Genomic DNA, 14,672 nt, shown 5'->3' with positions numbered 1-14,672 from the left:
GACAGTGATAGAAATACGCAGAAGTTTTACTAGTCCACCGGACAAATACATCTAGAAATCTACTTATCAGCCAATATTTTCACTTGTCCAAATAAATGGTTTATTTTGTTCAAGTATCAGGATGATGTTTGTGATTGCTAAAAATGAAACTGCACTGAAAATGTTTACTTGTCCAATGGACAACCACCGAGGCACATTTTTCTTGTCCGAATAGATTTTCACTTGTCAGAACAAACGGACAAGTGCTTATTTCGAACACTGTACCACATCCTTTGATATACTAGTCGTGGTGCACTGCCTAGAATGAGAAATAGCCCAGTGAGCCCACCGGGGATTGATCCCAAACTGACCACACATCAAGCGAGTGCATGTAATATGATGCATGTATGCCTAATAATACCATTAACATAGACCTCTCAAGTTCCAAGTGCTTTACACAGGATTCTTAAGTGTCCTGGAAATCCTGGAATGTCTTTGAATTTTGTGATTTTAAAATCCAGGCCTGGAATGTCTTGGAAAAACATTAAATTTTATTGTGTCCTGGAAATTTAGGCCAAAAATTCAGTGGTTTATTTTTTTCATATCTTTACTTTGTTGTCCTGATGACCTGTCTAAATTCAGACAACAATTTTTTGTTATAAAAACATTCACTAATTGAACATTTCATGTCCTGGACATTTTTTAAAATGTCATGGAAAAGTAGTGCTCTACAAAGCAAGTTCAAATTTACTCTTCCCTGGCCAGTAAAGTATAATATTTTAGTCGCCAGCCACTTGTATTTAGTAGCCAGCTAATATATACTTGTAATTAAATCGATTCATCTGCCATTTTATGACACATTACTAATGCCGTAATTGTTATTAGGACCACATTCGAATGAACTAGTGAATGGGTAATAGTAATTACAAGTTAATGTTTGTGTCCGGTTCCACTAAATCAGTGAATGATTGTCAACTAGCATTATCAAATTCCGTACCCAATAAGTTTATTAAACAAAATTAAGCGAATTACTATTTTAATGGCACTGCTAAGATATGCATTTAAAAATTAAATAAAAGCATTGTGATAATATCTACCAGGCTTCAACGTGTTACTAGTAGTTTTATTTATTTTCGACGTGTTACTAGTAGTTTTATTTATTTTCGTCACATACTGCCTTGTAAACCCATAAATACTGTTTTGTAAATAGTTGTGTCTTTAAAGCCGTCTAAAGTCGAGTCATGAAAATAGAAACATGTTTTCATCCTCCACTGATGAACATGACTTTCGACGTGATTAAAACAACAATCACGACTGGAGACGTCGTTATCGTGGAGGGAAAGTTAAGGAAGATAACAACATAACCAAGTATTACCTCCCTTAACATCATCGTGTTTACTCTTTATTACTGGAAAATCGTTATTCATAGTCCCAGTGGGGGGCACACTTTTATATTTACACACTTTTACACTATTATAAAGCAGATAAAAAGCAAAGTATCTGAAAAGTGGGGGGCACATGCCCCTTGACCCCCCTACCCCCCGCTTCCTACACCAGTGAGTCCGATTAACTTGTCTCAAACTTTTATTTTGCCAACAAACTACTGATAGAAAACACATTTTATGGAAGATAAATTGATACTGGTCCACTGTGTTTTCTGATGTCCAGTTTTGTTTACTGATTAAAGTAATATTATTGGACAGTCGCCAACTGGCGAATGTGATTTTATTGTTTACATGCCAGGAAATATTTTTAGTCTCCATGGCGAGTATTTTACTCGCTTTGTAGAGCACTGAAAAGTCCTGGAAACATCCTTGAACTTGATGTTTTTTCAAGTGTAAAAACCCTGTTACAAATGAATTTACTTGAAGGTTAACTTTATAATAAAGTAAAGTTAAAACCAAAACCATGCCCCCCCACCCCCCCACCCCCAATTGTTTTGCCAAGTTGTAGTCAAATATAAGGATATGACATTAAATAATTATGTTTTCATTTTCAATAAAAGATATTTCAATTTTATAAAAATATTGAAAATCCTGCATTAAGATTGCCTTTTGGCTAAAAGGATCAAAAGTCTGTGAACTATTTTAACATGCCTCTGTACCACTAAGGTTTCAGGCATGTCCATCCGGGATTGGATTGGATGGATAACATATTAACGTGCCTATATCCAACTAAGGTTCAAGCACATCTCTCCTGGGCACAGGGGCGGGACGTAGCCCAAGTGGCGACAGTGGGTTTCCTCTCTCAATATCTATGTGGTCCTTAACCATATGTCAGACGCCATATAACCGTGAATACAATGTGTTGAGTGCGTCGTTAAATAAACCATTGCCTTCCTTCCTCTCCCGGGCACAATCTTCGACTTTGTCAGTGACTGAGTCTGGGACAGAATGGGTGTATATAAAAGAGTACAGTCTGGAAAATAATAGTAGGGGTGGACCCCTGTTCCTGTTTCTTCTTAGAGTGGGGCGGTCGATCTTCCAGTGCTGCTAGGACAGGCTTGGACATGTAGAGACTAAACATGAACAACCGTGGCATTCTGAAGAATGGCCATTATATGAGTCATAGAAAAACAAAAGTCAGCTTATTATTGAAGAGTGATGTCTTGTATACAGTGTCCTTGATTTCAGATATGGTTTGGAATATTTAGCTTAAGTACTTTGTATTCATTATTTTTATTCATTATTGTCAATACAAAGTATATACCGTAAAATAGATTTAAACTGTGTAGCTCATAGTTCATAATTCTATTATAAAGTTAAGCCTTAAAGTCATTATTGTATTTAGGAAAATTATCATTTTAAATTGACTAGGATCACACTAGGATGTATTATGGAGAGACAGATATTTAGTTAGATATTTAGTTCTTTGATCAATGGACATATATACATGTATATATATATATAGAAAATGGAAACCGAAGACAAAAGTAGTCAGTTGAATTGGCACTAGTGAATGGTAGTTTATCAAGAGGCTGAATATGAGTGAGGTTACACATTTCTGCCATGTGAGCTACTCCTACCACTGTACTAATTAGCAAAGTAAGCTTTTCTGTATGCCCTTTTCCTCAAACAGAACAACACAGTTATTAACTTTGGGTCAGGTAACCCTTTTTCAAATCCTTTTTGAGGAGATTGAGTTTTCTGGTTCAGTCAGCCAGTAGAAAGGTGCCAGAAAGCTGTGTTAGAAAAAACGTCTACTAGCACACATCCCCTAGACAGTAATGCACCCTTTTCATTGGTCATTTGGTCTCATCATTTAGGAGGTAGATGGCTGTTGGCAGTGTTGCTACCTGTTCATTACGTCATTCTTTAAGTAGAACAGAACAGAACTTTATTACACTCTGGCTGTTCCACAACAGTGTTAGAGGAACATACATAATAAATAGTATAAACGTGACAAGATGGTTTACAAGAGGATGAAATAATAACATATAATAATACATAATACATGTATTTACTTGTGTATGATATTAATTGATAATGTGTGTAACAGTAGTAGAAGTACTACTGCTACGGCTACGGCTACTGCTACTGCTACTGTAATATAGCTAGGAAACAGTTTTGATTGTGACATGAGTTATTCAGTTACCAGGGCATTTAAAAACCTGGCAAATTACATTTATAAATAATTTGCCAACTTCTTTAATACACTTATTTTCTTACTGCTCATTAGTTCTTTAAATTTATAGGTGTTTGGTCTTATATAGTAATAAGCATGTAGAATGTTACTCGACAGTTGTGAAAAGATTTACATATAAATAATGGAATTCATTACCGATGTACCTTTCATCACATAAAGTACACAGTCTGTATTCAAATAATATGTTATTCCACTTTCAAGTTTTGACAGGTAAATAGTGATTTGACAGTCTAAATTTTATATTTAGATATTTTAAAAAAATATGCTGTTCTTTGAAACGTTGATAGGTTTTGCCTCTTGATGACATTGATGTGCTGTTATTGTTAATATTGATCATTTTGCCTAATTTTAATTTGTTGTGAGACCAAGCATAATACGTAGTGCTGCATGCATTCCTTTTAGTGGTGTAATATATGCAGAGTTTAGGCACAAAATGCGATATATCCATTTTTAATTTTCAGTAAAAATTACTTTTTTAATTGGCGTATATTGCGTTTTGATTAAAAAAAACGGGATTTACCCAATACAATTTCATAAGGATCAATCGCGTTTTGTGGCAAATCAGCGGGCCTACGATTAGCCCTTACTGACATACAATAATGGCTTTAACTAAAAAAAGAAAGAAAATGGTTTATATTGCATTTTACGCCTGAACTCTTCATATATATAGGTTGTGAGCAGGATCATGACGTCACGGTACAAAAATAAAATGCAGTGAGTTTTATAATAATTATACTAAAATTATAAGTATGATTGAACTAGAAACTATTTGTGCCACTCGTCATAAGAAAGTCAATCCTTGGAACTTGCTAAAGCTCACTCCAAGGATGGATTTTCTTGAGACTTGTGTCAGAAAAACCATGTACAAAAGGACTTATGCCAAAAACTATTAATCTATTGAGATAACCTTTTTTTTCTTTCTTACAGTTTGTAAAAAACGATAAATTCCTTTTTGATGACGATGTCATTTCGATTGAACCCCTGGAAGGTGAAATTTGGCCCAACTCCTCGACAGACATATGCATTGTGTTCCATCCGAAACGAGCACAGATGTATACGCGGACTGCCTTCTGTGACATCACTGGTCGGGAGAGCAGACTCCCGCTATGTATCCATGGTTACGGACAGGGACCCATCATAGAGGTATCAGTCGAAATGATCCACATGGGTAACATTTACATAGGAGCTGAGCATAACTATGAATTCGTTCTGGCAAATAAAGGTGATCTGAACGCAGTTTATACCATCATGCCGAAGATGTCGATATATGGGCCATGTTTTCACTTCTCTCCCGCAGAGAGTGTGATTGCGCCAGGAGGGTATCAGGCCATACATGTTACCTTCAAAGATGCCCATCTTGGTGAATTTTCCGAAGAATTTTCCATCAGAATAGACGGAGCACCAGAACCAGTGAAAATCACATTTGCGTGAGTACTGGCAAATATTATTATTATTATTTATTAAATTTGTCAAATTATTGATTCATGGTAAACATTCTTTTACAAAACAATGATCGATCCTAAATGAAAATTGTAAATCTAGTTAGATTGCTGCATCATCAAAACAATAACACACCCCCCCCCCCAAACAAACACCCCCCAAAACCCTAAGCATCTATTCAGATATCAGACATGCAGGAAACATCTATTACAAAATATATTTTCCATGTAAAGATAATAATTATATTGTTTATTAGCATCAAATTCTAAATTATTGTAAACCACTTAATTTGCACATTGTAAAAATCCATGAAAAACCACTTGATTCTTGTGATTTTCTATGACATAAAGTTGCAGGAACCCAAATGGAGTCTGGTAGATTTTAACCAAAAATGCATACTATTATTATTAGGAATTTGATGATAGAACTGACAGGGGAAAAGAAAAATCCCCCCCCCCCCCCCCCCCCCCCCCTCAAAAGCCCCCCAGCACTCTCCCTTCCCCCCAGTAACAATATGTACCGTATTTCATTTATCTAAGGTTTGTCTTACCCCAAAGCTGGTACATAATATACCAAAGGCCATGATATGTGCTGTGTTATGTATGGCAAAGCATGTATAAAGGACCCCTTGGTGTTATTTGAAAGGAGTGATGTACATGGAAATAGCATAATAACCCCCTACTAGGCAGACAACCTAGATAGACAGAGTATTTGAACATTAGTTGGACACAAGAATGGGGGTAAAAAATTAAGTGTAACGGACCATGGTATAATTCCCACAGGTTGTAATTTGATTTTTACATTTTATATTTATTTTATAGTGGAACAGTTATTGGACCAACCTTCCAGTTTGATATCAAATGGCTCCCGTTTGGAACCGTCTCCTTTGGTAAGCAACTTGTTATACATTTTACCACTCCCCCCTGAATTCCGTGATTCCATGGACGTGGAAAAATTTGCAGTGTTCGTCCATGCAAAATCACTTTTTGTGCAGAAGACGCAGAATTCATAATTTTAGGCCATGGAATTTGTCTTAATCACCACAAAATGTTCCATGTTTCTGAACTGTAACATTAAACATGGAATTAGGCTGGACTGATAACCGCCTCATAATTACTAGTCTGTGTAACCTGCGTTTGGAACCAGCCTTTAGTTTCTGTCATTGAATCAGAAATCCTCGCAAGATAGAGTGCAATGGATTGTGGCGAGATATTCTGTTTGTTGCTCGGTGTGTAGGTTACAGAAACTGACGAAGACAGCTTGTAATTACACTTTGACAGATTCCACAAATATGAAATAGGATTCAGCAATTCTATTCTATTTAATATAAAATAATTATATTAACATATAAGTATCGATTGTTGGAATCGTGATGTCAAGCAAATATATATAAGTATTTAGTAATCAGAAATCACATTTAACAAAGAATCTGTAAGCTTAAAAATCGGAGTTTTTTTAAACAGAAAGACGAAGATCTTTAAATCCAAAGACAATCAGAGCTTTGGTTTTCCTGTACTGAAGGAGCGAGATTTAGCTGTCGGTTGAGCGCATGTTTGAGGTGCTTGCGTCGCAGGATCGAACCACCTCAGTGGACCACAACTGGTCAAAGGACGTGGTATGCGCTTTCCTGTCTGTGGGAAAGTGCATATAAAAGATCCCTTGCTGCACTAAGAAAATGTTGCAGGTTTCTTCTGTTGACTACAAGTCAATATTACCAAATGTCTGACATCCAATAGCCGATGATTAATATATCAATATGCTCTAGTGGTGTTGTTAAACAAAACAAACTTTACTTTCCTGTACTGAAAGACTCAAATACAAGCTTCTGGATGAATTTGTATGCCTACAATCGGAGGACATTGCACCGTATCCAGTTACTCATGTACTGAAACAGGTTGAAAATAAATTTTGAACATCAAGTTTTTATTCATAAGTGTTATTTTTCAGTTTTATGTGTTGCAGAATTTTCCGCAGAATTAAACAAATTGTACCACAATTCATCAAATTCTACCACATAATATGTCAAATTTTACCGTGGAATTTAAAAATATTTGCCGCTGAATACTGTTTGACAAGTCTAATATACAAATATGTGTTTTCATAATGTTTTATGTCAGTTAAATGAGGAGCACTTGCCAATTGTGTCTCCCATCTTTAAGTTTGAGCATTACACTTTAAATCACTTTCAGGTTTTTAGAATACACTTAAAATGTTTTATGGCACTTAAATAAGTGACTAATGCAACACTGTTTCTGTAGTGTAAAGTTTTGGGGATATTCCACAAATATTAGAAAGGGCACATATCAGTTGTGCATCCCCATCCTCTTGAATCAACCAGTACACAACACATAGAAGTTTCTTTAATGAGGGGATCCAGAGGTTGCTGCCATTGTAATGTGTTCCAATTGATAAAGCCATTTCAACAACTACAAATACATATTAAATCTATTTTCTTGTAAACAATATCACTGTTTGTATATTCAAGTTGATTCTGGTTGTCCTAGTGTTTGTAGTAGCCCAAACTGGATTTTACATCAATAATTTTGACCGTACAAAAATATATATATTAGGGAATAAAATGAAGCTTAGTCTACTACAGACACTAGGATGATCAGAAACACAATAAATGTACAGATGCTGATATTCTAAAACAAGAAAATGTATTTAATATACAGAGGATTTGTCACAAGTGTTTTTTAATATGGAAAATATCAACCTAGTCTACGTTAATCGGTATTTGTCAAGGCTCTGCCGGTTTAACTAGACCTTATGAAACGTTACGCTCAGGTATACAGGTCTTGTTGGTTTGTAAACACATAACCCACTGACAACAACTAGAGACCTTGCAAATTTACACATACTTTTAAATTTGCATACGATTATTGGGTTAATACATAGAAGATAATAAACAAGTTTCCAATTATTATCAAATTTATGTCCCGAGTGAAATAATTTTCAGTTGTTACAAGCTTTAGGATAATATCTGGTACCGAGTTTGTTATTCTGTTTATTACCTGAGCAAATTTTTCTCTCAAATCAATATTTTTGACAGACATGCACGAACATGTGTACACTTTAGGCACTGTTCTGAGTATTGCTATAACTTTGTTATTTAATCACGTTCACAGATAATTTTAAAAAACAAAAGTTCTCTTTATTCTGGTACAAAATCTGTAATGAATTGCATAAAATGACATTTTGTTATAAATTTAACACCAAAAACAGACAGCTGTAAACACAAACTCTTTAAACTACATGACGTCATTGTGTGTGTTTGCCAAATTGTGATGACGCCATATTTAGTATTGACAAGGTCTTTGGTTTGTAAGTGTCAAATCATCAAGTAGTATTGTTTGTTAGACCAATGCATGATTATTTCTCACTGAGAAATTATAATTTTAATTTTCCCTGTTATGAGTACCTGCTGGGGTAATAAACTAAATTATCACATGGATTTATGACATGGGTAAGTTATAAGATAAACAGAGGATTCTCCCTAAGTGTCTTGTGATATCATAATTCATTAGCATAACTTGATAAAAGTATGAAATCCAAGGCATACCGAGGATTTTTATGCTTTTATCGAGTGCTGATAAATTATGATATCATAAGACACGAGGGAGGTATTCCTTTTATCATTCATTATCATTCTTTTGATTTGCGACAATTGTAAACAATGTCAGTAATGTGGGTTGACTGTCACTATATTTGGCAGTGCTAGACTTGTTAACTAGCAGAACGACAGTGGCATGACTTCACTAATGATAGGTTTAGTGCTGAAACATACGCAGTAACATAACAAAAGAAGCGATATCTCCTAGGAGAATATCACAGGAGATTATGCAAATTATAGTACCAGTGATATCTTCTGCAAAATTTTTTAATGGATGATAAATATGTTTAAGTCATTGGAAAGGCTCTGTTCCTTGAAAACTTCATCATAACAATGATCACAATCACTCTCAGGTTTCCCCAGTACTCGAAGCTGCATTTTGTTCAACACATCCCTGGTACCCATGATGTATCATCTCCGGATTCCCTCAGATGGCACCGTCAGCAGCATTCCCTGCATGTCGAAACTGAGCAGCGAGGAAATCTATAAGAGTTTAAGCACATCGAGATCGCTAAAAGAGTTTGAGATCGTGCCCGCTGCAGGAACCCTGGCACCCATGAGCAAGCAACAGGTTGATGTGACTTTGACTTCCAACACCTCGAAGAAATATGATGTCGCCCTCGTGGTTGATGTGCAAAATGTTGGAGAAGAAGTCTTGTCAGTAAACATTACTGCTAGGTAGGACATTTATCATTTTTGAACTTTAACGCTAGGTAGGACATTTATCAGTGAATATTACTGCTGGGTAGGAAACATGTGAACATTGCCACCAGGTAGGACATTTATCAATGGACATTACTGGTAGGTAGGACATTTATCAGTGAATAATACTGCTGGGTAGGAAACGTGAATATTGCCACCAGATAGGACATTTATCAATGAACAGAACTGGTAGATAGGACATTTATCAATGAACTTTACTGGTAAGTAGTACATTATTTGTGAATATTACTGCTAGGTAGGATATTTATTATTCAACATTACCACTATGGTAGAACATTTATCAGTGGACATTACTGCTAGGTAGGACATTTATCAGTGAACATTTCCACTAGATAGGACATTTATCAATGAATATTACTGCTGGGTAGGACATATATTAGTGAACATTGCCACTAGGTAGGATATTTATTTGTGAATATTACTGTTAGGTAAGACATTTATTAGTGAACATTACTGCTGGGTAGGACATTTATCAGTGAACATTCCCATTAGGTACATTTATCAGTGAATATTACTGCTGGGTAGGACATATATTTGTGAATATTACTGCTGGGTAGGACATCTATTGGTGAACATTACTGCTAGGTCAGATATTTATCAGTGACTATTACTGCTAGGTAAGACATAATTTATCTATTGGTGAACATTATTGCTCTTATTAGTGAACATTACTGCTCTATTGGGGAATATTACTGCTAGGTAGGACATTTATCAGTGAACATTCCCACTAGGTACATTTATCAGTGAATATTACTGCTGGGTAGGACATATATTTGTGAAAATTACTGCTGGGTAGGACATCTATTGGTGAACATTACTGCTAGGTCAGATATTTATCAGTGACTATTACTGCTAGGTAAGACATAATTTATTAGTGAACATTACTTCTGGGTAGAACATCTATTGGTGTATAATACTGCTAGGTCGGACATATTTATCAATGAACATTACTGCTAGGTAAGACATATTTTGCATATACAAATTTCAGTTGACGATATTGTTTTATTTTCAGATGTGTTTTACCGGATATCACTATACTTACTCCCGTCCTCAACTTTGAACGCTGCTTTCTTCGATATTCATATGATCAGTGCATCAAGATCAAAAATGCTACTAATCTCCCAGCAAAGTATAGTTTTCTGGTTCAAGAAGATCTGGGTATGGAAGATCCTCCAATGGTCTATTACACCCCAAAACCAGAGGTTTGTACATTTTAATAAATGTTCAATTTCTTGATCGTAGACCTAATTTGAATAATGTTCCATGACTCTGTCACAGTGGTAAACTAGATGTTTGTGAACTATATATACCATTGCTCCACCACAATCTTGATTCAGAGGTTCTTGAATTGTAATAGTGTTCCATTTTTCTGTTTATAATAGCCATATATTAGAGGTTTGTCCTTTGTAATAATGGTCTATTGTTCTATCTCAACTCTAAAGCAGAGGTTTATGGAATTTATGTTACATTACTTTATCACTGTCATAAACCTGAGGTTTGTGAATTTTAATAATGTTCCATTGCTTCATCACAGCCCTAAACCAGAGGTTTGTAAATTTTAAATATGTTTGTGAATTTTAATAATGTTCCATTCCTCTCTACCAAAGGTGATGGTATATGCTGTCCTGTGTATGGGAATGTCCATATACATGATCATGCTTAAACCTTAATTGGGTATAACCGGCCTCGGTGGCGTCGTGGCAGGCCATCGGTCTACAGGCTGGTAGGTACTGGGTTCGGATCCCAGTCGAGGCATGGGATTTTTAATCCAGATACCGACTCCAAACCCTGAGTGAGTGCTCCGCAAGGCTCAATGGGTAGGTGTAAACCACTTGCACCGACCAGTGATCCATAACTGGTTCAACAAAGGCCATGGTTTGTGCTATCCTGCCTGTGGGAAGCGCAAATAAAAGATCCCTTGCTGCCTGTCGAAAAAAGAGTAGCCTATGTGGCGACAGCGGGTTTCCTCTTCAAAACAGTGTCAAAATGACCATATGTTTGACGTCCAATAGCCGATGATAAGAAAAAAAATCAATGTGCTCTAGTGGCGTCGTTAAATAAAACAAACTTTAAAACAAACTTTTTTAATTGGGTATAACTGCGAAAATTAGTATAAATGAAATAAAATGCTTGAATGTGTGGGTTTTTTTGCAGGGAGTTATTGAGGAGAAGAGTGTGCTAGAGATGCCTCTGTTCATCAAAGCTCAGAAACGCGATTTTCAGAATATGACCATTTACATTGACATGTTTGGCTGGCCTCCTCGATCAAAGGTTTGTCTCTTCGCACAAACCACTCTACAGTTCTCATAGCATGTGATTGATGTCGGATGCCCGGACATCCACAATGGTGTTGGGAGGTGGGGGGTGAGGCTGAGCATGTTCGATTGTTATTCCTGCATTCACAGAATCAAGATTGGTGACTCCTGTGAATGTTGACAGCTATGTTTATGAACACTGGTTATGTCTCGACTATAGTTGAGAATGGATCTGAACAGTAGTTTTGCATGTCACAACTAATGTTAAGAATGGATCTGAATGGTTGTATTGCATGTCATGACTAGTCGAGAATGGATCTGAATAGTAGTATTGCATGTCACGGCTAATGTTAAGAATTGATCTGAATTGTTGTATTGCATATCATTACTAGTCGAGAATGGATCTAAATGTTTGTATGCATATCATGACTACAGTGAAGAATGAGTCTAAATGGTTGTATTGCATGTCATGACTACAGTCGAGAATGGATGTGAATGGTTGTATTCCATGTCACGACTGCAGTCAAGAATGGATCTAAATGGTTGTATTGCATGTCATGACTACAGTTGAGAGTGGATCTAAATGGTTGTATTGCATGTCATGACTAGTCGAGAATGGATCTGAACAGTAGTATTGCATGTCACAACTAATGTTAAGAATGGATCTGAATGGTTGCATTGCATGTCATGACTAGCTGAGAATGGATCTGAATGGTTGAATTGTATGTCACAACTACAGTCAAGAATGGATGTGAATGGTTGTATTGCATGTCATGACTACAGTCAAGAATGGATCTGAATGGTTGTATTGCATGTCATGACTACAGTCAAGAATGGATCTGAATGGTTGTATTGCATGTCACGACTACAGTCGAGAATTGATCTGAACAGTAATATTGTGTGTCACGACTACAGTTGAGAATGGATGTGACAGAGTAAAAAGAATAATAATTGCTATCTGTAGTGTTAATTTCAGTGGATTGTTTGGATTTGATGTATACAAAGTTAGTCATCACCATGAAGCATCCATTACTTTTAATTTCTGCTGTGATATTTTAGATGTCTTTGAATCGATCTCTAAAACATATTGGGTTCTGCCATGTGATAAGAAAAGTATAAATCTACTCTAATACTGATTACATTTTTTCCCCAGCCTATTAACGTTACCTTTATTGGTGAAGGGCCGGTTGTTCACTTAGATCCCAAGAAAATGGACTGGGGTGTCATGCCAGTACTAACAGACATACCAAGGAAACTCGTTCTGTCAAATGAATCCGTGATCCCAGCTAGATTTGAATCAAAACTGGTATGTTATTGTTGATCATCGTAATATGTTTCTAGATTTTTAAGTCTGGTTTCCATAAAATGTGTAACATACTTTAGATCATCGCAGATCATCATAAAATGTGTAACATACTTTACAACATTGCAGGTCGTCATAAAATGTGAAACGTACTTTACATCATTGCAGATCGTCATAAAATGTGTAACATACTTTACATCATTGCAGATCATCATAAAATGTGTAACATACTTTACATCATTGCAGGTCACCATAAAATGTGTAACATACTTTACATCATTGCAGATCATCATAAAATGTGTAACATACTTTACATCATTGCAGGTCACCATAAAATGTGTAACATACTTTACATCATTGCAGATCATCATAAAATGTATAACATACTTTACATCATTGCAGATCATCATAAAATGTGTAACATACTTTACATCATTGCAGATCATCATAAAATGTATAACATACTTTACATCATCGCAGATATCATAAAATGTGTAACATACTTTACATCATTGCAGATCATCATAAAATGTGTAACATACTTTACATCATTGCAGATCGTCATAAAATTTGTAACATACTTTACAGCATTGCAGACTGTCATAAAATGTGTAACATACTTTACATCATTGCAGATCTTCATAAAATGTGTAACATACTTTACATCATCGCAGATCATCATAAAATGTGTAACATACTTTACATCATTGCAGATCTTCATAAAATGTGTAACATACTTTACATCATTGCAGATCATCATAAAATGTGTCTCATACTTTACATCATCACAGATCGTCATAAAATGTGTAACATACTTTACAGCATTGCAGATCATCATAAAATGTGTAACATACTTTACAGCATTGCAGATCATCATAAAATGTGTAACATACTTTACAGCATTGCAGATCATCATAAAATGTGTATCATACTTTACATCATCGCAGATATCATAAAATGTGTAACATACTTTACATCATTGCAGATCTTCATAAAATGTGTATCATACTTTACATCATTGCAGATCGTCATAAAATGTGTAACATACTTTACATCATTGCAGATCTTCATAAAATGTGTAACATACTTTACATCATTGCAGACTGTCATAAAATGTGTATCATACTTTACATCATTGCAGATCTTCATAAAATGTGTAACATACTTTACATCATTGCAGACCATCATAAAATCTGTAACATACTTTACATCATCACAGATATCATAAAATGTGTAACATACTTTACAGCATTGCAGATCATCATAAAATGTGTAACATACTTTGCATCATTGCAGATCGTCATAAAATGTGTAACATACTTTACAGCATTGCAGATCATCATAAAATGTGTAACATACTTTACATCATTGCAGATCATCATAAAATGTGTAACATACTTTACATCATCGCAGATATCATAAAATTTGTAACATACTTTACATCATTGCAGATCTTCATAAAATGTGTAACATACTTTACATCATTGCAGGTCGTCATAAAATGTGAAACGTACTTTACATCATTGCAGATCGTCATAAAATGTGTAACATACTTTACATCATTGCAGATCGTCATAAAATTTGTAACATACCTTACATCATTGCAGATCTTCATAAAATGTGTAACATACTTTACATCATTGCAGATCATCATAAAATGTGTATCATACTTTACATCATTGCAGATCTTCATAAAATGTGTAACTTACTTTAC

At 35.3% G+C, this 14,672-nt stretch overlaps 1 protein-coding gene across 3 annotated transcripts in view; it reads left to right on the top strand.

Annotated features, from left to right (window-relative positions):
- Nucleotides 1-14,672, top strand: part of LOC121388868 (hydrocephalus-inducing protein-like) — a 237,898-nt gene that overhangs the window by 16,499 nt on the left and 206,727 nt on the right. For all 3 annotated transcript variants that reach the window (XM_041520391.1, XM_041520392.1, XM_041520390.1), the window contains exons 8-13: nucleotides 4,552-5,051; nucleotides 5,886-5,953; nucleotides 9,031-9,355; nucleotides 10,413-10,602; nucleotides 11,555-11,671; nucleotides 12,809-12,961. In XM_041520391.1, coding sequence (XP_041376325.1) covers nucleotides 4,552-5,051; nucleotides 5,886-5,953; nucleotides 9,031-9,355; nucleotides 10,413-10,602; nucleotides 11,555-11,671; nucleotides 12,809-12,961 — 1,353 coding nt within the window. The remainder of the gene's footprint in view (nucleotides 1-4,551; nucleotides 5,052-5,885; nucleotides 5,954-9,030; nucleotides 9,356-10,412; nucleotides 10,603-11,554; nucleotides 11,672-12,808; nucleotides 12,962-14,672) is intronic.

Source organism: Gigantopelta aegis, chromosome 14, assembly GCF_016097555.1.
Source record: "Gigantopelta aegis isolate Gae_Host chromosome 14, Gae_host_genome, whole genome shotgun sequence".
NCBI classification, from domain to species: Eukaryota; Metazoa; Mollusca; class Gastropoda; order Neomphalida; family Peltospiridae; genus Gigantopelta; species Gigantopelta aegis.
The sequence above is the reverse complement of the archived record's forward strand: the minus strand, read 5'-3'. Positions and strand labels throughout refer to the sequence as shown.